At 41.3% G+C, this 23,895-nt stretch overlaps 1 protein-coding gene across 2 annotated transcripts in view; it reads right to left on the bottom strand.

Annotated features, from left to right (window-relative positions):
- The window catches only part of LOC140199575 (integrin alpha-6-like), a 102,240-nt gene that overhangs the window by 63,347 nt on the left and 14,998 nt on the right, over positions 1 to 23,895 (bottom strand). For both annotated transcript variants that reach the window (XM_072261872.1, XM_072261874.1), the window contains exon 2: positions 14,467 to 14,594. In XM_072261872.1, coding sequence (XP_072117973.1) covers positions 14,467 to 14,594 — 128 coding nt within the window. The remainder of the gene's footprint in view (positions 1 to 14,466; positions 14,595 to 23,895) is intronic.

A 23,895-nucleotide genomic window follows, 5' to 3' on the forward strand; every position in this document is an offset into this window, starting at 1 on the left:
CCAAACTTAATTTGACAATTCATTCACTGGAGCACAAAAGAATGGGTGTTACACTCAGCACCTGCCAGACAAAGGTAATCCCGCAACCTGCCTCTACCACTTAGCTCACGAGAGCCTTTTAAATAAATATCCTCTTCCCTTCTGAGAATTCATTAACAATGCCTATATAGCCCAGACAACTGTGGAATTTCTCTGCTCTATCCTGGCATATCACCTCAAGGTTATCAGGTTGAACAGAACAACATCCAGTACTTAGGATCTTCTCAAAGTGGAAAGCTCCACCTACAACGGCTATTTTTGGAACAGGTGAGACACCCAAAGTCCAGCCTAGGCGAGGACCCAATGAATCTGACCGCAAGCACATTGTGCCGGAGAATTTGGCACAGTCTTATCTGGGGTACTGCACTGAAGTATTACAACTGAAGAACAACAGGCTTTATTGTATCGCCGCTCCATTGTACACAATAGCTAATGACAGCAGATGAGGAATAAAAGTATTTTCCGTGTTTAAAGTACATATATGTCACCATATACTACCCTTACAGGGATTCCCACCTGCAAAAGTCAACAAACTGTACAAATACACAGAAAAAAAGCAAAATAATAATAAATAATAAATATCTAGAACACGAGGTGTTGAGTCCTTGAAAGTTAATGTATAGGTGTAGAGTGACTGAAGTTGACCATAAGACCATAAGGCAAAGGAGCAGAAGTTGGCCATTCAGCCCATCGAGTCTACTCCACCATTTTATTATGAGCTGATCTATTCTCCCATTTAGTCCCACTCCCCCGCCTTCTCACCATAACCTTTGATGCCCTGGCTACTCAGATACCTATCCATCTCTGCCTTAAATACACCCAATTTTTTCGAGAGTTAAATGAATGTGTGAGAAAATTTCTTTGGAAAGGTAAGATGTCAAGAATATCATTGGAAAAATTGACATGGAAATTTGAGTTAGGAGGGTTACAACTTCCAAACTTTAAGAACTATTATAAAGCAAATCAATTTAGATTTATTGCATCTTTCTTTGATGAACGAAAACCGACATGGATTAGAATAGAATTAGCTAAGATAGGAGAAAATACACCCGAAGATTTTATATATAAATGGGAATCTAAATGGATACGGGAAAAGAAAGAATCTCCCATATTAAAACATTTGATTGATCTATGGAATAAGATAAATGTTGATAATGAATTGATCTATGGAATAAGATAAATGTTGATAATGAAATAAAGAAATCTTTTATTTTTATTTATTTATTTTTGTTCCAAAACAGACTTATTCCTTTTACAATGGATAATCAACTTTTATATAATTGGTACCAAAAAGGGATTAAGTCTATAGGAGATTGTTATGAATGAGGTATATTGATGTCATTTGAGCAACTAAATAATAAATATAAAATATCAAATAACACTTTCTTTTGTTACCTTCAATTAAGGGCTTACTTAAAAGGCAAACTGGGTCAAACAATGTTTTTGCCAAAACCTAATGAAATTGAAATTTTAATTCAAAAAGGAAAAATTAAAAAAATTATTTCTTGTATGTATAATTTGATTCAAAAACAAACAATTAAACAAGGAATCCACAAGTCAAAACAAAAATGGGAAATGGATCTGAATATTAATATTGATGAAACAAATTGGTCAAGACTGTGTCTTGACAGTATGACAAATACAATAAGCGTTCGACTTAGATTAGTACAATATAATTTTCTACACCAATTATATATTACACTGCAAAAAATAAATAGATTAAATTCAAACTTATCTGATCAATGCTTTCGGTGTAATCAAGAAATTGGTACTTTCTTACATTCTACTTGGTCTTGTTCTAACATTCAACCTTTTTGGATAAATTTAAGAGTCTTATTGGAACAAATTACTGGAACTGAACTTCCACATAACCCTGTATTATTTCTATTAGGTGATATTAAAGGGATAAAACCTAAACTTAAACTGAATAAATATCAGAAAGAATTTATAAAAATTGCATTGGCAGTAGCTAAGAAGGCTATAGCAGTTACTTGGAAGTCGGATTCGTATTTAAGTATGAATCATTGGAACAATGGAATGTCTGGTTGTATTCCACTCGAAAAAATTACTTATAATTTAAAAGATAAATATGATACATTTTTGAATATTTGGCACCCTTATTTACAAAAGATAGGATGGCATATTTAGTTGCTCCGATGATAAAGATGTTGGTCCCTTGGGGAAAGTAATAAATAAATATACTAAATTTATTTTGAATCCCATGGAGCGTGTGGAAACCTTCCAATATCCAGGCAGTTCTTCTTTCTTTTTCTTTTTTTACTTTTTTTTTCAGGTAGGGGTATATATCGGGGGGAAGGGTAGACATTATCTTTCTATGTAATCACTTTGAAAACTCAACAAAAATTATATTAAAAAAAAATACACCCAATGACTTGGCCTCCACTGCTGCCCGTGGCAACAAATTCCATAGGTTCACCACTCTCTGGCTAAAAAAATTTCTTCGCATCTCTGAGGGGCAGGACTGGTTTCTTAATATTCCAGGGTTCTGATGTTTCAGATGTGATCGAGGCAGAGGAATGAAAGGTGGGGAAGTAGCATTGCTTGTTAGGGAAAATATTACAGCAGTGCTCAGGCAGGACAGATTAGAGGGCTTGTCTACTGAGTCCTTATGGCTGGAGCTGAGAAACAGGAAAGGTATGGCCACATTAGTGGGATTGTATTACAGACCACCCAATAGTCAACAAGACTTGGAAGAGCAAATTTGCAGAGAGATAGCAGGCAACTGCAGGAAACAAAAAGTTGTGGTGGTAGGAGATTTTAATTTTCCATACATTGATTGGGACATCCATACTGTTAGGGGTCTAGATGGTTCAGAGTTTGTAAAATGTGTTCAGGAAAGTTTTCTAAATAAATATATAGAGGGACCAACTAGAGGGGATGCAATATTGGATCTCCTGTTAGGAAACGAATTAGGGCAAGTGACAGAAGTCTGTGTAGGGGAGCACTTTGGTTCCAGTGATCATAATACCATTAGTTTCAATTTGATCATGGGCAAGGATAGATCTGGTCCTAGGGTTGAGGTTCTGAACTGGAAGAAGGCCAAATTTGAAGAAATGAGAAAGGATCTAAAAAGCGTGGATTGGAAAGAAATCAGGAGGGCTAAAAGAAGACATGAGGTTGCCTTGGCAGTCAAAGTGAAGGATAATCCAAAGAGCTTTTACAAGTATATTAAGAGCAAAAGGATTGTAAGGGATAAAATGTGTCCTCTTGAAGATCAGAGTGGTCGGCTTTGTGCGGAACCAAAGGAAATGGGGGAGATCTTAAGTAGGTTTTTTGCGTCTGTATTTACTAAGGAAGCTGGCATGAAATCTATGGAATTGAGGGAATCAAGTAGTGAGACCATGGAAACTGTACAGATTGAAAAGGAGGAGGTGTTTGCTGTCTTGAGGAAAATTAAAGTGGATAAATCCCCGGGACCTGACAGAGTGTTTCCTCGGACCTTGAAGGAGACTAGTGTTGAAATTGCGGGGGCCCTGGCAGAAATATTTAAAATGTCGCTGTCTATGGGTGAAGTGCCAGAGGATTAGAGAGTGGCTCATGTTGTTCCGTTGTTTAAAAAAGGATCGAAAAGTAATCTGGGAAATTATAGGCTGGTGAGTTTAATGTCAGTAGTAGGTAAGTTATTGCAGGGAGTACTAAGAGACAGAATCTACGAGCATTTGGATAGACAGGGGCTTATTAGGGAGAGTCAACATGGCTTTGTGCATGGTAGGTCATGTTTGACCAATCTGTTGGAGTTTTTCGAGGAGGTTACCAGGAAAGTGGATGAAGGGAAGGCAGTGGATATTGTCTACATGGACTTCAGTAAGGCCTTTGACAAGGTCCCGCATGGGAGGTTAGTTAGGAAAATTCAGTCGCTAGGTATACATGGAGAGGTGGTAAATTGGATTAGACATTGGCTTGAAGGAAGAAGCCAGAGAGTGGTGGTAGAGAATTGCTTCTCTGAGTGGAGGCCTGTGACTACTGGTGTGCCACAGGGATCAGTGCTGGGAACATTGTTATTTGTCATCTATATCAATGATCTGGATGATAATGTGGTAAATTGGATCAGCAAGTTTGCTGATGATACGAAGATTGGAGGTGTAGTAGACAGTGAGGAAGGTTTTCAGAGCCTGCAGAGGGACTTGGACCAGCTGGAAAAATGGGCTGAAAAATGGCAGATGGAGTTTAATACAGACAAGTGTGAGGTATTGCACCTTGGAAGGACAAACCAAGGTAGAACATACAGGGTTAATGGTAAGGCACTGAGGAGTGCAGTGGAACAGAGGGATCTGGGAATACAGATACAAAATTCCCTAAAAGTGTCGTCACAGGTAGATAGGGTCGAAAGAGAGCTTTTGGTACATTGGCCCTTACTAATCGAAGTATTGAGTATAAGAGCTGGAACGTTATGATGAGGTTGTATAAGGCATTGGTGAGGCCGAATCTGGAGTATTGTGTTCAGTTTTGGTCACCAAATTACAGGAAGGATATAAATAAGGTTGAAAGAGTGCAGAGAAGGTTTACAAGGATGCTACCGGGACTTGAGAAACTCAGTTACAGAGAAAGGTTGCATAGGTTAGGACTTTATTCCCTGGAGCGTAGAAGAATGAGGGGAGATTTGATAGAGGTATATAAAATTATTGTGGGTATAGATAGAGTGAATGCAAGCAGGCTTTTTCCACTGAGGCAAGGGGAGAAAAAAAGCAGAGGACATGGGTTAAGGGTGAGGGGGGAAAAGTTTAAAGGGAACATTAGGGGGGGCTTCTTCACACAGAGAGTGGTGGGAGTATGGAATGAGCTGCCAGACGAGGTGGTAAATGCGGGTTCTTTTTTAACATTTAAGAATAAATTGGACAGATACATGGATGGGAGGTGTATGGAGGGATATGGTCCATGTGCAGGTCAGTGGGACTAGGCAGAAAATAGTTCGGCACAGTCAAGAAGGGCCAAAGGGCCTGGTTCAGTGCTGTAGTTTCTATGGTTCTATGTTCTGAATGGGCGCCCTTCAATCCTTAAGTCATGCCCTCTCGTATTTGACTCCTCCATTATGGGAAACAACTTTGCCACATCCACTCTGTCCATGCCTTTCAACATTCAAAATGTTTCTATGAGGTCCCCCCTCATTCTTCTAAACTCCAAGGGATACAGTCCAAGAGCGGACAAACGTTCCTCATATGTTAACCCTCTCATTCCCGGAATCATTCTAGTGAATCTTCTCTGTACCCTCTCCAATGTCAGCACATCCTTTCTTAAATAAGGAGCCCAAAACTGCACACAGTATTCCAAGTGAGGTCTCACCAGCGCCTTATAGAGCCTCAACATCACATCCCTGCTCCTATACTCTATTCCTCTAGACATGAATGCCAACATTGCATTCGCCTTCTTCACTACCGACTCAACCTGGAGGTTAACCTTAAGGGTATCCTGTACAAGGACTCACAAGTCCCGTTGCAACTCAGAACTTCGAATTCTCTCCCCATTTAAATAATAGTCTGCCCGCTTTCTTTCTTCTGCCAAAGTGCATAACTATACACTTTCCAACATTGTATTTCATTTGCTACTTCTTTGCCCATTTTTCCAATCTATCCAAGTCTCTCTGCAGACTCTCTGTTTCCTCAGCACTACCGGCCCCTCCACCTATCTTCGTATCATCAGCAAACTTAGCCACAAGGCCGTCTATTCCATAATCAAAATCGTTGATGTACAATGTAAAAAGCGGCCCCAACACGGACCCCTGTGGAACACCACTGGTAACCTGCAGCCAACCAGAATAGGATCCCTTTATTCCCACTCTCTGTTTCCTGCCAATCAGCCAATGCCCTATCCATGTATGTAACTTTCCCGTAATTCCATGGGCTCTTATCTTGTTAAGTAGCCCCATGTGTGGCACCTTGTCAAAGGCCTTCTGAAAATCCAAATATACAACATCCACTACGTCTCCCTTGTCTAGCCTAGTTGTAATTTCCTCAAAAAATTTGTAATAGGTTTGTCAGGCAGAATTTTCCTTTAAGGGAACCATGTTGAGTTCTGCCTATCTTGTCATATGCCCCCAGGTACTCTGTAACCTCATCCTTGATAACAGACTCCAATAACTTCCCAACCACCGATGTCAAGCAAACAGGTCTATAATTTCCTTTTTGCTTCCTTGTCCCCTTATTAAATAGCAGAGTGACATTTGCAATCTTCCAGTCCTCCGGAACCATACCAGAATCTAATGACTTTTGAAAGATCATCGCTAATGCCTCCGCAATCTCCACAGCTACTTCCTTCAGAACAAGAGGGTGCATTCCATCTGGTCCAGGAGATTTATCTACCTTTAGACTATTCAGCTTCCTGAGTACTTTCTCCGTCGTAATTGTGACTGCGCACACTTCTCTTCCCTGACACCCTTGAGTGTCCGGTATACTGCTGATGTCTTCCTCAGTGAAGACTGATGCAAAATACTCATTCAGTTCCTCTGCCATCTCCTTATTTCCCATTACAATTTCTCCAGCATCATTTTCTATCGGTCCTATATCTACTCTCACCTGTCTTTTACTCTTTATATACTTCAAAAAGCTTTTAGTATCCTCTTTGATATTATTTGCTAGCTTCCTTTCATAGTTCATCTTTTCCCTCTTAATTACCTTCTTAGTTTCCTTCTGTAAGCTTTTAAAAACTTCCTAATCCTCTGTCTTCCCACTAATTTTTGCTTCCTTGTATGCCCTCTCTTTTGCTTTAACTTTAGCTTTGACTTCTCTTGTCAGCCACAGTTGCATCCTTTTTCCATTCGAAAATTTCTTCTTTTTTGGAATATACTTGTCTTGCACCTTCCTCACTTCTCGCATAAACTCCAGCCACTGCTGCTCTGCCGTCTTTCCCGCCAGTGTCCATTTCCAGTCAACTTTGGCCAGTTCCTCTCTCATGCCACTGTAATTTCCTTTACTCCACTGAAATACCGACACATCAGATTTCGGCTTCTCTTTTTCAAATTTCACAATTAACTCAATCATGTTATGATCACTGTCTCCTAAGGGTTCCTTCACCTCAATCTCTCTAATCACCTCCGGTTCGTTACACAATACCCAATCCAGTACAGCCGATCCCCTAGTGGGCTCAACTACAAGCTGTTCTAAAAAGCCATCTCACAGACATTCTACAAATTCTCTCTTGAGATCAGTGCCAACCTGATTTTCCCAATCCACTTGCATGTTAAAATCCCCCACAATTATCATAACACTGCCCTTCTGACAAGCCTGTTCTATTTCCTGTTGTAATTTGTAGTCCACATCACTGCAGCTGTTTGGAGGCCTATAAATAACTGCCATCAGGGTCCTTTTACCCCTGCGATTTCTTAGTTCAACCCATAAAGATTCTGCACCTTCCGATTCTATGTCACCTCTTTCTAATGATTTGATATCATTTCTTACCAATAAAGCCACGCCTCCCCCTCTGCCTACCTTCCGATACACCGTGTATCCTTGGACGTTCAGCTCCCAGAGACATGCATCCTTTAGCCACGTCTCAGTGACGGCCACAATATCATACCTGCCAACCTGTAGCTGTACAACAAGATCATCCACCTTATTCTTTATGCTGCGTGCATTTAAGTATAACACCTTAAGACCAGTATTTGGTACTTATCGCTTTGATTTCACTGCAACTCTATTGCACTGCAACTCATCCCAATGGCTACAAATTTGCCCCATCACCTGCCTGTCTTTCCTGACATCTTTACTGCTCACTATCTTAGATTTATTTCTGTTTTTCCCTTCCTCCGCTCTATCATTCTGGTTCCCATCCCCCTGCCAAATTAGTTTAAACCCTCCCTAACAGCTCTATTAAACCTTCCTGCCAGGATATTGGTCCCCTTTGGGCTCAGGTGTAACCTGTCCAGTTGAGTGAAGTTATCCCCTCTGGTTCAAGAGTCTGATGGTTGAGGGAAGATAACTGTTCCTGAGCTTGGTGGTCTGGGTCTTGAGGTTCCTATGCCTAATTGCTAATGGTGGCAGTGAGGAGCGAGCGTGCCTAGAGGGTGTGGGGGGGGAGGGGGGGGGTGCACGACAGCACTCCATGCAGATGTGCTTAATGATATCTGTGATAGACTGTGCTATATCTACTTTTTGTAGGATTTTTTTGTTTAAGGGCATTGGTGTTTTCGTATCAGGCTGTGATGTAGCCAGTCAGTATACTCTCCATCATGCATCTGTAGAAGTTTATCAAAGTTTTATATGACGTGCCAAATCTTTGCAAACTTTTAAGAAAGTAAAGGCACTGCTATGCCTTGTTTGTACTGCCACTTACATACTGGACCCAGGGCATCCTCTGAAACCTCTGCTGATGGATTGCAAGGCAATACAATGATTCATGGAAACAAAATTTTATTTAGTTCTACCCAGAATCCTGCTGTGAACCTTGTACTCCAACTTCAAGTTCACTCTTTTTAGGTTCGAACTTCCCTTGTTAGAAATGGAAATTAATTTTATATTCTTTATTTGCTTATTGTGCTAAATATATTAATCTCCACAGTCATACAGCATGAAAACAAGTCTTTTGACCCAAATGGTCCGTGCCAAACAACATATCTATCTAAGGCAGTCCCATTTGCCCATGTTTAGCCCATATCTCTCGGAACCATTCCAAGTAAAAACTTAAAAGTAGTGGATATGGCTCAGTCCATTGTGAGTAAAGCCTCCTCCCCCAATCATTTAGCACATCTACATGGAGTGCTATCACAAGAAAGGAGCATCCATCACTAAGAATCCCCACCACCCAGGTCGTGCTTTCGTATCACTGCTGCCATCAGGAAGGTGGTACAGGAGCCTCAAGACCCCCACCACCAGGTTCAGGAACAGTTTCAACCATCAAGCTCTTGAACCAGAGGGGATAACATCACTGAACCGTCCCCATAACCAATGAACTCACTTTCAAGGACTCTTCACCTCATGTTCTTGATATTTATTGCTTTTTTCCCCCCTTTTTTGTACTTACACAGCCTGCTGTCTTTTGCACACAGGTTGTCTGCTCTGTTGAGTGTAGTCTTTCATTGATTCTATTATGGTTATTGGATTTATTGAAAATAATATTTATTATTGATTGCCTGTAAGAAAATGAATCTCAGGGTTGTATACAGTAACATAGATGTACTTTGATAATAACATTTACTTTGAACTTATCCATAAACCTTAAATGTTGTTCATGCACCTGCTTCAACCAGTTGCTCTAGCAACCCATTCCATACATTGGCCATGCTTTGTGAGAAAAAGCTACCCCACATGTTCCTGTTAAATCTCTCCCTCTCACTCTAAACCTATGATCTCTCGATCAAGCGTATCCATGCTTACAAAAATATATTTTTTTAAAGTCCTATTTCCATTCTTCTTCATTCCTATTTTATTCCGCGAGTAAATTTTTCAACGCATGTTGACTGCTTTTGTCTAGTTAAAAAAAAATCAGTAGTTTAGTTGCAGACTACGGCACAATTAATGACCATCTCAGCAGTCCTTGGTTGCTATAGAAAATTATTTCAAAGGGATTACATGTACTGTATTATCTAAGCATTATACTCTCACTAAGAGATTGCCAAGAATGGCTGAAAATGATTGCTTTTTGTTTCAGAACAAAGCCAGATAATAATACAAAATAATGGAAAAATCAAAATACTAACACAATCACTTCAGATTTAAAATCAAGGCCACAAAGGCAGGATTCATAAATACCAAATATAGGCAGGATCTTGCGATGGAAGATGAAGTCATTTCAGCTTGATAGATGAACCTTTAATTGAGCCAAAGAACATGCTGCTGGAGGAACTCAGCAGGTCAGACAGGGCAACTTCACTCATGCTATCGGGTCAAGACCCGTTATCTGGACAGAGTGTAGAGGGGAGATAGCTGACATCACGCGTCAAGGCAAAGAGGTGGGGCAAGAGCTCATCAGCAGTGGATCCATGCAAGGATGGATGATTGGCAGATGGCATAGATAGGGGAGACAAGAGTGGGAAAGCAAAGAAGGCCTCTCTAGTATCTGCAGTCTCTTGTGTCTCCATAAAATTGTGCTGACTGAAGCTCTTAAGGGTCCTCTTCCACATCAGAAATCCCCATTGAAAGGAATACAAGCATTATTTAATCTCCACGGTGCCTGCTCATTCTAATATTGTGCTGTCCAGCAGTAACCAAACAGCTTTGCTATTTTCAACAAATTATCTACCAATACCTGTGGATCTCTTATTTTGCCTCTTATTTTTCCTACCAATTACAGTATTTCACATTTTTTAAACATTAAAAGTCATCTACTGTCAGTCCCTTCATTTCAGCAGTTTATTACTGTCCTTTCTGTAGTCCTCTGGCTTTTGAGGCAACAGAAAAATTGGAAACTACGCCCCAAACACCCATCCAAATCACTGATATATTCAGAAAAGCTTTGACCCTAGTACTAACTCCTGGTGAATCCCATGCTCTTTGCCGTTGTCCCCTCCACCTCACCCCGCCACCACCACTTCATCCAAAGAAGCGATTTCCACTAGTACCACATTTCCTGTTGCTAAATCTATTTTCTATCAATGTAGCTACAATTCTCTTTATTCCATGGCCTTCCATTCTACTGACCAGATTTCCTTTTTTGAAGTCAATCACATTTTGCACACCAGCCATCTGTTAAAAGCTTGTATTTGTCACAAGTTGACTTCAACAGATCAACATTGGCTTTTGTGGATCAATGGAACAAGTTAAGGTCCCAAAAACACTGAAACACATTTAGACACATGGAGACTTGGCAGACTGGATTCAAAACTGGCATGCATGGAGGGAAATAAACAGTCAGTAATTCCCTGAAGATTAACTCGTCATACAAGAGCAAAGATGTGATGCTGGGGCTTTACTAGGCATTGGTCAGACCACAGTTGGTGTACTGTGAGCAGTTTTAGATCATAACGTCATAAGATATAGGAGTAGAAGTAAGCCATTCGGCCCATCGAGTCTGCTCCACCATTCAATCATGGGCTGATCCCACTTATGTTACATACACCGTAACTGGGTTGCCAAACCAGCAGAAATGGATCACTCAGTTGGAGTCTCGATTACTGGAACTAAGAAAGTTTTATTAAAGAAATAAGCAACACAGTACTCTAATCAAAAGGATAATGAATGCAACAGTTCAGCAATGATAAACACACATGTACAGAGAAACTAGGATAATAGGATCAATCAAGCTCTATCGTCATCTAGGGGTAAATGACCAGTTTCAAAGTGACGCAAAGTTCAGTTCAACTGAGTTCAGTTCAGTTCACCATACTCATCTTTTCAAAATGGTTTTTTTCTCTTATCGGGAGACCCTAGCTTCATTGATTTCCGCGCTAACACCGACTAGGTTTGTTAGCATATCAAAAGCCTGTGACCGTCTCAGTTCGCGTCTGCCATAATCAATAACATCCTTCCTCCTGTGCAGCCGGTAAACCTCTTTCATGATTCCACCAACTGTTTCCTCCAGCACCTCAAAATGTCCACCGAGGGGTACCTTGTGGGCCAGGTTAAAAATCTCATCCTCATAACTCTTTTGCACCACCCCCCATTCCTCATCTGCGGGTACGGTACTTGGACACCGTTCTTCCTTAGCACTTCCTCCTCCACACAATAGCCTACTGGCTCCCTACTTAATTCTGCGTCAGAGAGAGCTGTCTCCGCCAAAACCATCAGCCCCTCGTCTCGCTCCTGTGCCTGCACAAATTCTTTCCTGACTAATGCTAAGTCTGTCTCAGCTCCCTCACTACCTCTTGTTTCACTACACTCCTTTTCACTTTCTACCTCCACCTGGTACTTCTCAGCTAAATTTACTTCGGCAGTCCCGGGATGAACCTGTGAGTCCATGGGCGAGGCCTGAATGCTGGCAGGCTGACCTGTCAATCTCACGGCTGGGAACACGATTCCCCCGGCGAGGTCATTACCGAGCAAGACTTCCACGCCTTTCATCGGTAATTCGGGCCTCACCCCGATCGTGACTAGTCCAGAGACCAAGTTGCTTTGTAGGTGTATCTGGTGCAAAGGGACTGCCTCTGTCCCTTCCCCAATACCTTTGACCTTGACCTCCCCAGTCTGGGTCTCTGAGCTAAACTCTAATACACTCTTCAATATCAATGACTGACACGCTCCCGTGTCTCTCCAGATCCGCACTGGAACTGGGTTTAATCCCTCCTTCACTGACACCAATCCGGCCGAAATAAACCTCTCATGCCCTTCCTGAACTTTGGCAGACCTTTCCTCTCCTAGCGGTTCGTTTACCAGCTCGATACAGCCAGTCAAAATCGCCGTTTTCCTTTTTCCGTCTCCTTCTTTGGGGCAAAGCACCTGGACGCAAAGTGTCCGGCTTTCCCACAATTATAACAGACGACCCCAGGAGACTTCCTACTAGACTGCTCCCGGTCTACCTTATCCTTCTCACTAGTCCCCGGCTTACTTACTGACTTTTCTGGCGGACTCTCCCCGCCATCCTGACTACCCTTCTGGTAGCCTTTACTCGGGGCAAACTTCATTTTATGCGTCAACGCATACTCATCCGCTAACTTAGCAGTTGCGGCTAACGTGGCTGCCTCTTTCTCATCTAGGTAGGGTCTCATACCCTCAGGGACACAACCTTTAAACTGCTCAATCAGGATCAGCTGTAGCAGTCTGTCATAATCCCCCTCTACCCCCTTCGAGGCGCACCAACACTCCTCCATCCATGCCTTTGTTGAGTGTCGAGCTAACAACTCGACCTCGTCAATAAAAACCTGCAGAGGGATGGGCTCCGCCAGGTTTCAGATGCCCAAGACACGCCGCACGATGAGCATACTAAAGCTTGCCATGTTGGCGCCCCGACAACTCCACCAAGAGCTAAGGACACAGACGAGGACACACACACGGACACATTCTTTATTGATCCGGATTGGGAAATTATTTTGTTAAAGCAACATTTAAAAACATGCTTAGTAATAACAATAATAATATTAACTAATAACAAGTACAGAATAATATACACAATTTACCAATGTGCAATAATAACATAGGAAATAATAAAGCAGAGATTATTGTACCAAGGTGTGTGTTCTTCTGTCGCACAAAGATGAACTTTTGTATATGCCTATTGCATTTGGCAGGAAAAATATTTCTGTACCAACCCTTGCGACAGCAGAGAAGACTCAATCAGCCAAATGGTTTAATTCTGCTCCTGTATCTTATGGTACTATGTTTCAGGCCAAGACCTTCACTTGGAAAGGAAAGAGGCAAAAGGCAGAATAAGAAGGTGGGGGTGGGAGAACAGTACAGGCTGACAGGTGATAGGTGAGACAAGGTGAGGTGGTGGGGGGGGAGGGAATGATGTGAGAAGCTGGGAGATGATAGAAGGAAGAGGTAAAGAGCTGAAGAAGGAATCTGATAGGAGAGGACAATGGAATAAAGGGAAGGAAGTGGGGATCTCCTGGCAGCGACCCACTTCAACTCAACCCATATCAACATGTCTGTCCATGACCTATGACCTCCTCTACTGCCACAATGAGGCTGTATGCAGGTTGGAGGAGCAACACCTCATAATCCATCTGAGTGGTCTCCAAGCTGATGGCATGAACATAGATTTCTCTAACTTCCAGTAAACCCTCCCCGTCCCTTCATGTGTCCCTCTCATCTCTTATCTTCTTCTCTCCCACCCACCACCACCTTCCCCCCCGCAAGATCTTGCAGATCGGAATTAAACCTGCCATCTCCAGTGCACCTACCCAGCTGAACAATGTCCCCTATAACTTTTGATAACGTTGTACCACCTGTCAACTGCAAGTTATGAGACACATAGACAGGGTAGATAGTCAGGCTTTCTCTCTTCTCCTCCCCCAGCAATGGAATTTTCAAATATTAGAGGGCATAGAAAACGTGAGAGGGGTAAGTTAACTTAGCGATTTCCAGGCACTAATACTTCCTATGTTTTAAAAAAAAGTTGCCGTCAGGAGAGGTGGTGGAAGCAGATACAAGAGCAACATCTCGGAGTAATCCATCCAGGCACAACAGGCAGAGAATTTATGAATACACACCACTTGCAGACAGATGTGACGCCTAAGATGGCATCGTGATTGTTACAGACATCATAAGCCAAAGCACTTGTTCCTCCACTGTACTATTTTATAAACCCTGTAAGTGATGTAAATGGCCAATGAGTCTGACTGCAAAAATCAGCCCCTGGCAACCATCATTTGGGCTTGAACGGTTTGCAAATCACTGTAAACTTTTCCAAGATTTGGGAGCTTTCAACATAAGTTTACATATTATGTCTGCTGCAACTAGAGGATAAATTCCAAAATATATTTCCAGCTCTAATAGCATAAAAAATCATTAGCAGTAAGTTCAGTATTATATTTTGTTAATCCTTCTCAGTAAGACTTTTATATTGTTTGTTATTCTGACCTTCAAGTAACAGAACACTTACCATTGTTGTCAAAAATGACTCGCCGACAGTCATGCTCCTGAACTGTAATAGGGCACTTGTATAATCCTCCTGCTACATTAGCTCTCTGCTCTGGAAATCCTTTTGCTTTTGGAGCACCAACCAGTAACCTGTTCGAAATGGTATCAAAACATTAGATGTGAGATAATACCACGGCACAAAGTAAATTCTTACCATGTTGGGCAGACCAAGGTAGAGATCTTTGCTGCAGGGGTCAGGGTGTAGAACACTCACTTGCACAATGGCACTGAGCTGGCCTAAACAAGTGTTCCAGCTATTTATACAATCACCGCACAGGAGACCATTCAATAGATACTAGCTCCAGAACAATCCTATTTGTCCCATCTCCTTCTTCATATCTGCAACTTATTCTCTCTCCCATATAGCCATCAGCTCAGCCCTGTTTTTTTAAAATCTGTTTGCCATTAAACTGTGGTAAGGGAGAATTGACATTAGCCAATTCACCTTCCAGCTCGCCATCGAAACGTGGGGTAAACTGGAGCACCCGGAGGAAAATCACGTCGTCACATACAGAATGTGCCACCTCTGCACAGAAAATATCCAAGGTCAGGGCTGAACCTGGATCGTTGGAGTCGAGGCAGCAGTACTAACTGCTGTACCACCAAGCAAATGAGATCAGCCTTCATTACAGGACAAATCCTGGTACTTTCTTGTTCTTGGCTGGTTTCTACAAATATCTTGTTCTTTCCAAAGAGCCCAATCATCATATACTGGATAAGACATTTGAAAAGAGTACTTATTCCAAAGCCTTAACCTGTATATATTGTAAAATTCAAATACCCTGCAAGAGGATTCAATGGTTTTCCAAAAAAAAAAATAATTTTTGTGATGAATGTCAGCATCTTGGCCAAAACCTCAGAAAAAAACACTCAATGGGAAACAAAACCACAAAAATGTTGCTAAGCACCAGCAAATGAATCCAGTATGGCATTTATTAATCACTGTAAATTTTAAGGCATTATATTAATTAAGAATTAAACACTACAGTCAGAAGAATACAAAGCTGACTTCATGCTTTTTTTCTAAACTGCTTTATTCAGCATTCGGAAGGAACATATTGAATACTGTTTCAATCAATTTTCTACTTTAGTGGAGTTGGGTGCATTCTCAAAGCAAAGAACTGCTTACTCCACAGTTGTCTTTCTTCCCTCTTTTTGTTATAAAGAACAGATACCAGCTTTCATTTCATGAAGCACGGTGTCAAACAGCAGTAGCTACAGGCCATTATTAGATGTCTGTGCATGACATAAATGATATCAGCAGCCATGAACTTGAACAAAAGACAAAAGATTTATGAGAAGCTTGAAAACTTCTGAGAAGTAAAGTACAAAGATCCTTTCAGCGGCTAAAATGCAAGGGCTGCAGAACTTCACAACAATAGCAGAACAGATAAAGGCTCACTGTCTCCATCTGAAACTTCCGCTTCAAATGCAATTTCCCCCTCCCTCATACTGCAGTTTTAAAGAGTCCCAAATAGTTTTTAGAATTAAAGAAACAAGCACATGCTTAAAAGAATCACCATACAGTTCCAGGATTCTCACCCATACTTCTGAAACCTTCCAAGAATACTTATCACCTTCGCAAATGATGCCACACAAGAAGGAATCAAGTGAACACTACTGTAGGCTCTGAACATCCTTTTACGGCTGGAGGAGAAGATGGCAGCGCGCCGTGCGTGTGCAGCTCTCCGGTGAAAATGATATCGTATCTGTTAAATAAGGGCCATGGACAATTCTGATTTGATGGAGAATGGACGTGAAAGCATAGAGGAACATCTGGAGAAATTTCTGAAACGTCCATTCGCTGCTGTTGTGACTGTGTGGTCGTGAATCTTTCAGAGGGTAGGCCTCAAAATCCGCGGCCTTGCCTGCTTTTGGTGACCGAGAAGGAGCTCGAATTGTTCAGACAGAGATGGCGCTCAGTCGTTGGTGTCGGAGAGCTGATCAGAGCTCAAAGTTTTCAGATGACTCAGAGTCGGATTGTGGTCGGTATGGCAGGGAGAGTTTTTCTTCCTTCCCCCGTCTGCATGAGATGTGGGACATTTGAGAAACTTTGAACTTTACTGTGCTCATGGACTTCTTCATCAAGTTATGGTATTGTTCACTGTTGTTATAATTATGTTATAATGTTATAATTATAATTATAATTATAATGTTATAATTATGTGGTTTTGTCAGTTTTTTCAGTCCTGGTTTGTCCTGTATTTTGTGATATCACACCGGAGGAAATAATGTATCATTTCTTAATGCATGCATTACTAAATGACAATAAAAGAGGACTGCGTGTCTTCATAATCATAATTACCAATTTATTCTGCATAAAACCAAAAAGCAAATGGCATAGCCTTTGCTGATATCCAGTCCAAAATTCAACTCTCCCAAATAACTTTATAGATGAAAAAGGATCTAGTGTTTTCCAAGTGTATGTGATGAATAAGCTTTTCTTGGGCTTCCAGCCGGGTACAGGTATCAATTATAACCATCCCTGACGATGGCAGAGTTTGTCATCAAAACACCGGTTATAATCAATACCTGTACCCTGCTGGAAGCCCGAGAAGAGTTTATTCAACTCTATAGATGCTCAGGGGGCATTCTGCTCTTCGAGATGCAGTCAAGTGCCCAGGCCTGGGTACGATAAACAACTTATGACAGATTTCAATGAGCAAGTCTAAATTTACTGGATTTTACTTGCTTCAGGTGTCCAAAACTAAGATCAGCTGAGACAACTGCTAATGAAAACTTTTTATGACTAGTTTTGAATCAATCCAACTTGGAGTGTTTTTTTTTAAGAAAAAATCATTCTGATGACAGAACACCATAATGGTTGCGAGCATGAGGAGCCAGAAGGAAATTGTGATCATTATGGTCAAGTACTATGAGAAAGGCTTCTTAGAAGTGTGGCAGCCTCAATGGGCATTCTTTCAAATGTAATTAAAAAACAAATGAGGCAGACAGCACTTGAAGAAAACGTGCCCATAAATTAACCATGTCTTCCTCTCCCCCAGCATCTCTAAGCAAATACAGTCAACACAATCTATAGTAAAGATGTGAAATTTCACTTTCCACCAGTCACTGACAGCAGATAGGAAAGCAACAACTACGGTCATGTCAGTCATTTCAGGCAGTCACAGGCTGCCAGTAGAGCTGATTCCTCACAGCACTAGTGGCCTGTGTTCAATCCTCACTATGAGTACTGCCTGTGAGGACTTTGTACATTCTCCCTATCAAAGGGCTTCCTTTGATGCTCTGATTTTCACTCACAAAGACATGCAGATTGGTGGGTTAACTGGCCAAAATAAATTAATATAGTGTGAATAAATGGTGTAATTTGGGAAAAGCTACTTGGAGTGTGGGAAGAATAAAATGGGATCAATGTACAACAGACACAAAAAAGCTGGAGGAATTCAGCAGGTCAGGCAGCAATCCATGGAAATGAAGAGTCGACATTTCTGGCTGAGCCCCTTCTTCAGAACTAGAAAGGAAGACCCCTGAATAAAAAGGTGAGGAAGGGGAAGGAGGATAGCTAGAAAGCGATAGGTGAAGCCAGGTGGGTCAGAAGTTGAAACATCAACTGTTTTGTTCATTTCCACGAATGCTGCCTGACCTGCTGAGATCCTCCAGTATTGTGTGTTGCGCCTTGGATTTCTAGCATCTGCAGAATTGTACATTTACGAGAGTACAATAGATGCTTGATATTCAGTGTGGATTTGTGGCTTGGAAGATCAGATTCCCTCCTGAATGACACTCTGTCACCTGTGACATCTGCTGGAATTGTCGTGAGAGACGGAATGCTACCATTTAGCAAAATAACTCACCTTGAATCTTCATGCATAACCCTCAATCCCCATGTTAAAGTCGAATCTGAATAAAACTCGGGAGACCAGCTTCTTACAGTTACCACAGTTTATTGCGCACCCTCCTGCAGGAGCTTGAGACCCAGTTGTCAGAGGGAAGGCACGCAAGTACTGCCACCATCCAACAAGTGGGCCCACTCTCTCTGGTTACAGCCGTATATTTACACATAGCAAGCCCCATACATTACTGCTGCAAGATGTTATTTGAACTGGTACACTCACCAAGCCTGTTGGTGCGAAACTTAATTACAGATAAGAGAGTCTGCTAGATCAAGGCTTAATTACAGATTGATGTGCTGTCCAGTCCTTATCAGATATTCCCTTTGCTTGGCCCTGACTTAATTACAGATGGATGTTCATTCCTGTCCTTATCGGTGAGCCCTCCTCCCCCTACTCAACCGAGGGTACAATGTACAATGTTATCAATCTCTCACTGTCTCTCTGCAAACCAGGGAACCTGTCTTAGCTGACTGCTGAAGGCAGAGTTTAATTCACCAATCTGGGTTAAAAAAAACCAAATAAACCTACCTCTGACATCCCCCCAACTCCTTAAAATTGTGCCCCCCACCCCTCGTATTAGCCATTTCAGCCCTGAGAAAAAAAAAATTTTGGCTGTCCACTCTATCTGTGCTTCTTATCTTGTACATCTCTATTAAGTCACCGCTCATCCTCCTTCACTCCAAAGAGGAGTAGGCAAGCTCGCTCAACCTATCCTCATAAAACATGCTCTCTGATCCAGGCAGTATCCTGACAAATCTCCTCTGTGCCCACTCTTAATATTTCACCACCCTTTCTACCATGAGCATGGGGTGACCAGAACAACATGATACTCAACAGTGGAGTTACCTCATAGCTCTTCAACTCAAGTCTGCTGAATAATGAAGAGCAACACACCAAACACCTTCTTAGCCTCCCTATCAACTTGTGTGGCAACTGTGACGGCATGGACCCCAAGATCCCTCTGCTCCTTCACAGTGCTAAGAATCCTGCCAATAATTCTGTATTCTGCCTTCACGTTCAATGTTCCAAAGTGAATCACTTCAACAGTGAAGGACAAGTCATGGGTATGCACAAAGCGGAGGTTGATAGGTTCTTGATTAGTAAGGGTGTCAAAGGTTACAGGGAGAAGGAGAATGGGGTTGAGAGAGTTAATAGTTCAGCCATGATTGAATGGTGGAGTAGACTCAATGGGCCAAATGGCCTAATTCTGCTCCTTTATCTCATAGTCTTATGGTCATTATTCTGGATTGAATACCACCTACCATCTCAGTCCAGCTCTACATCTTGTCAATGTCCCATTAGAACCTACGACAACCTTTTATAAACTGTCCACAACACCACCAACCTTCATGTCACCTGCAAACCAAATGGAAAGTCTTCCATTTTTTCATTCAAGTTTTCTTCAATTTCCTGTCCACTGGAGAGGTACAGTGTACGAAGAATGAAGGCTTCTGCTGGATGATGGGGAGAATCTCTAGCATATCAAGGGCAGTACAAAGATTTTGTATTGTCCCATCACAGGAATCATCCTTTCATAATTTCATCTATCCAGCTCCCTAAGGAATTTTGAATGTATTTCAATACAATTTTCCATCGTTCTCGGTGCCAAATGTGTTTAGTACCAATCTACTTAACCTTTACTAGTAGGGCAACTCCTCCATAACTGGAATCATTTTAGTGAACAAGTAGAGAAATAACAATTGTGGAACTGGTGCTGTGTCCAAAGAACTGTCTCACAAATTCTTTACGACTGTTGCCTGAAATACCAACAGATTACAGAATCTGATCCTTGTAGCGATCACACAATTGAACATTAAGGGATGAAAGGCCCGTTTGTGGCTACCTGCACTTCAATAATGAGGCCCAATATAAACTCGAGGAACACTTCCTCTGGCACATCGCAGCCTTCAGGACTCAATATCAGATTCTTCAACTTTTAAGTAACTTGCTCTTTCTTTCAGTCTGTGTCAGAACTGACCATTTCTGCCAGTCATTCATCCATTTAAAAAAGAAACCCTCTGACACTAAAATATTTCCAAGATGCTGCCTGACCCATTGAGTGTTTCTAGAATTTCCTATTTTTACTTCTGATTTCTAGCATCTGCAATTTCTTTTTTTACGCCTTTCCCTTCAGAACATGATGGTTGCCGAGTCAGGAGCAAAAGCTCTGATGGCTAGGTCTATGAGAAAAGTACGAAGCCCAGAGACCTTTTCAACCGGTTCCAGGATGCCTGAAGGAATAGTATGAATGAACTAGCTTTAGCAAACATGACATCAGAAACTAATTGTATTGATCTTTCTGGAGGTCAAAAACGTGTTACTTTCTTGAGCGTTCTTGTTACTTTCATTCCCAGTGGCAATGCAGTGGCAGGAAACTGCAATTTTTTTTTGCTTGATTATAGATCACCCTGTTAACTTCCACTTCCAACCAACAATAATAAATTCTTTGTAATAATTCAGACCTCTACGTCCATCACAGACAACAAGTGGGCTGTTTTCAATAATGACTGCGAAATTCTGCAGGTCGATGAATACCATCAATTGTGTATGTGCAAAAATCCATTGTATTGTACTATTTCCAAGGACAAAGTAAGAATTTGTGCTCCTTTATTAAAACCAAGCCTCAATTAGGCTCAAAAATTATTCAGCTTATTTTAAGGCAGTAATGCTCATCACAATCCAATTTGCTGCTGCATTTTATTTAGCTATAGGGGTTTCTAGGCTTCAAACTTATCAGCTCCTTCAGAGGCTTCCCTTTTACAGTATCTACCTCATCATCAGTATTGTGGGTTTTTTTCCCAAAACTGGCCTCCAGCTTCTGGATACAGTAGTCATCTGTAACTATTCCAAGCTCTTGCAGAACCCATAGCATGCCAGTATTACTATTAAAGGCATTATCTCTTTGTAGCTACATGTTTAGCAGCTGTACAAAAGTCAATGATAAATATAAATGGCAGAATTAAAGAAACTACTGCAGTAAGCAGTTTGCAATTCTTTTTTAAATTCCTTGGTTTAATTGTTTTTGAACGAATATGCGGAAGCCTCAGTGTCTAGATTAGGAAAGGAAGGGAAAACCTGCCTGCAGTATCCAGTGTTCAGCAATAGCCTACACTTTCCCTGAAAGAATACAAGCAAAATACAGAAATACATAGAAATCGCAACAAGTACTCAAGACCCTGCTGGTCCAATTAATTCATTTGTCCTCTCCTCTGTACTCAAGCAAGCAGTTCTAAAATCACATTATCTACTTTATAAACCAATAATCCAGGCTGTGTTATTACAGACTTAGAAATTTAATTGCCTGGTACAACATTTTACTGCCCTACTGGATGGAATTCATCAAAACCCAAAATTGTACTTGCTGCATCACAACTTCTCATTTCAGGTCCTGACACTTGCATCGAGCCACTGGACACATCTGGTGATGTGAACAGGTATGTGATGCACGTATGATGGTGCTTACACGATGCTCTACATGCATGTGATCTAAAAACATGCACTTGCTTCGGCCAGTGAACTGAGCCTTAATCAAAGGCTTGAAGGCTGCGAGAGTATCAGTTAAAGGGTTAAAGAGAAGCATGCATCTTCCTTTCAGAATGAGCTCTAGTACAGTGATTGTTCTAGTGATTGCTCTCACAATGCTCCAGTTAGTCAATGGCTTTAATCCTCCAATTGTCATTCCCAGCAACCTGATTCTAGCCCACTCCCTCTCTGAAGGATGTTATCACTGACCACATGAAAACCTCACCCCACAGCCCTAATCAATCCCACACTCCCTGGTCAATCTTGCTTACATTTTTTTAAGTCTTTCCTTATAGCTGAATTTTCAGACAGCTTCCAAGTGAATCTAGGTTACACACTCTGTAGATCCCAATACAAAAAACAGCTGACACTAATAAAGGTTCATTGGATAGTTCATACCAAACCAGTCATGAAATTTTTATGTTAAAAGGTAGCCAATTAAATAAGGTCCTCAAGGTGACCCAGCATTCAAATTGTACCTTAGTTCAAATCATTAGCTCCAAGATACATGGTAATATAGAATCAGATCATTAACATTGCAAAATATTTTTCCATTTACCAACATTAAAGTAGAAAGCCCACAGTCCCTGAACTGTCTGTGTAGGATTATTAGATAAAAACTGGTTAAGGTCCTCCATAATGGCTTCCCTTCCCATAGGACGACTGAAATTCCCTTCTATGGTCACTGCACTCACAAAGTGGAGAGGCACAAATGGTATGTTTGCACACACTTGTGAAAATGTCACCTTTGGAAGTGTCACTACCTCATGAGAAAAAGTTAATCATCGGTAAGGAAGACTTAAGCCTCTTTTGAAACTACTTTTATTCATTCCAAAGTCTATCTTGAAGATACGCATAGCCTGTATCTTGTTTAACGGCGGTTGGCATCCAGCTTAATGGTGCATTACTGCAAATGTGCAGGATATTTCAGGGAAAGTTTAGCTTCTTAGAGTGAGCTACTGGATTTTGTAGCAGGTGTGGGGTTAAATTCACATAGACCAATCCAAAGCAAACATCAAAGAAACTGAAAACGCTGCAAATCTGAAACATATAGGAAAATGTTGAAAACTTCCAAAAAGCAACATTTGTATAAAACGGCATCAAAAGATCTTTGGCCAAACAGATTAACTCTGTTTTCTCCTTCCAAACACACAGCTGAATTTGCTGAGTGTTCTTAAGTTTTCTGCTTCGGTTGAAGGCGAATCCAAACCTGCCAATTTCCATATTTAAAACAGGTATGATAGAAACTTCCATCGAACAGCTCAAACACATATTTAAGGTTAATTGTCTATTTAATATCACCATCTAGTGTAGGTGTAATGCCCTGGTTAAGAAGATTTTTACTGCTATACTGTAGGTATTTCATTTTAGTAGTTCTGTAAGAGCAGTCTGTTCTGATTTTAGCATGTTTGGGTTTGAGCTAAAGATAAGGGGTGTTGTTCAACTTCGGAGTGTTGTGTCAGCCAATCAGGATGGGTGAAATTGGGAAAAGATTCTAGAGAATGCTGTATGGAGAAGTTTCAGTGACGAACGCTGGTGTGGGTTAAGGTCTTTGTGCAGAAGCCGGAAGAGAGGAGGGAAAATGGCCGAGGATGCCATCCCTGTTGCACAAGGTGCTTTGTGCAGATGAATGGCTTCAAGGAGGAAGGCCCAATACTCCCACGGGGGAGCCCATTTGTTCAAGATGGACTTCAAGCGACATTCGGAAGGTGGTGTGTGCTTTCACATAGATCTCGGGTCCAGTGAGAGTTAAATACAACTTCAAGATGAGCTCCAACTTTATGTGCACATTTGGACTGGGTTAACTGTAATGGGCCTCTTATTTTTTTTTCTTTTTCCTACTAACCACTCGATAAAGCTGAAATTTGTAAATATACTTTCTTTATAACTGCAAGCAGTATATGATCTGTTATTTCTTTTTGACAGCTAACAGCGTGGGGGCAGAATTTACACATTATTCGCACAGATCAGGGTTCAAGAGGTTGAGACAACCCAACTTCCCGGTTTTGGTGGGA

Source organism: Mobula birostris, chromosome 6 (assembly GCF_030028105.1).
Source record: "Mobula birostris isolate sMobBir1 chromosome 6, sMobBir1.hap1, whole genome shotgun sequence".
Lineage (NCBI taxonomy): Eukaryota > Metazoa > Chordata > Chondrichthyes > Myliobatiformes > Myliobatidae > Mobula > Mobula birostris.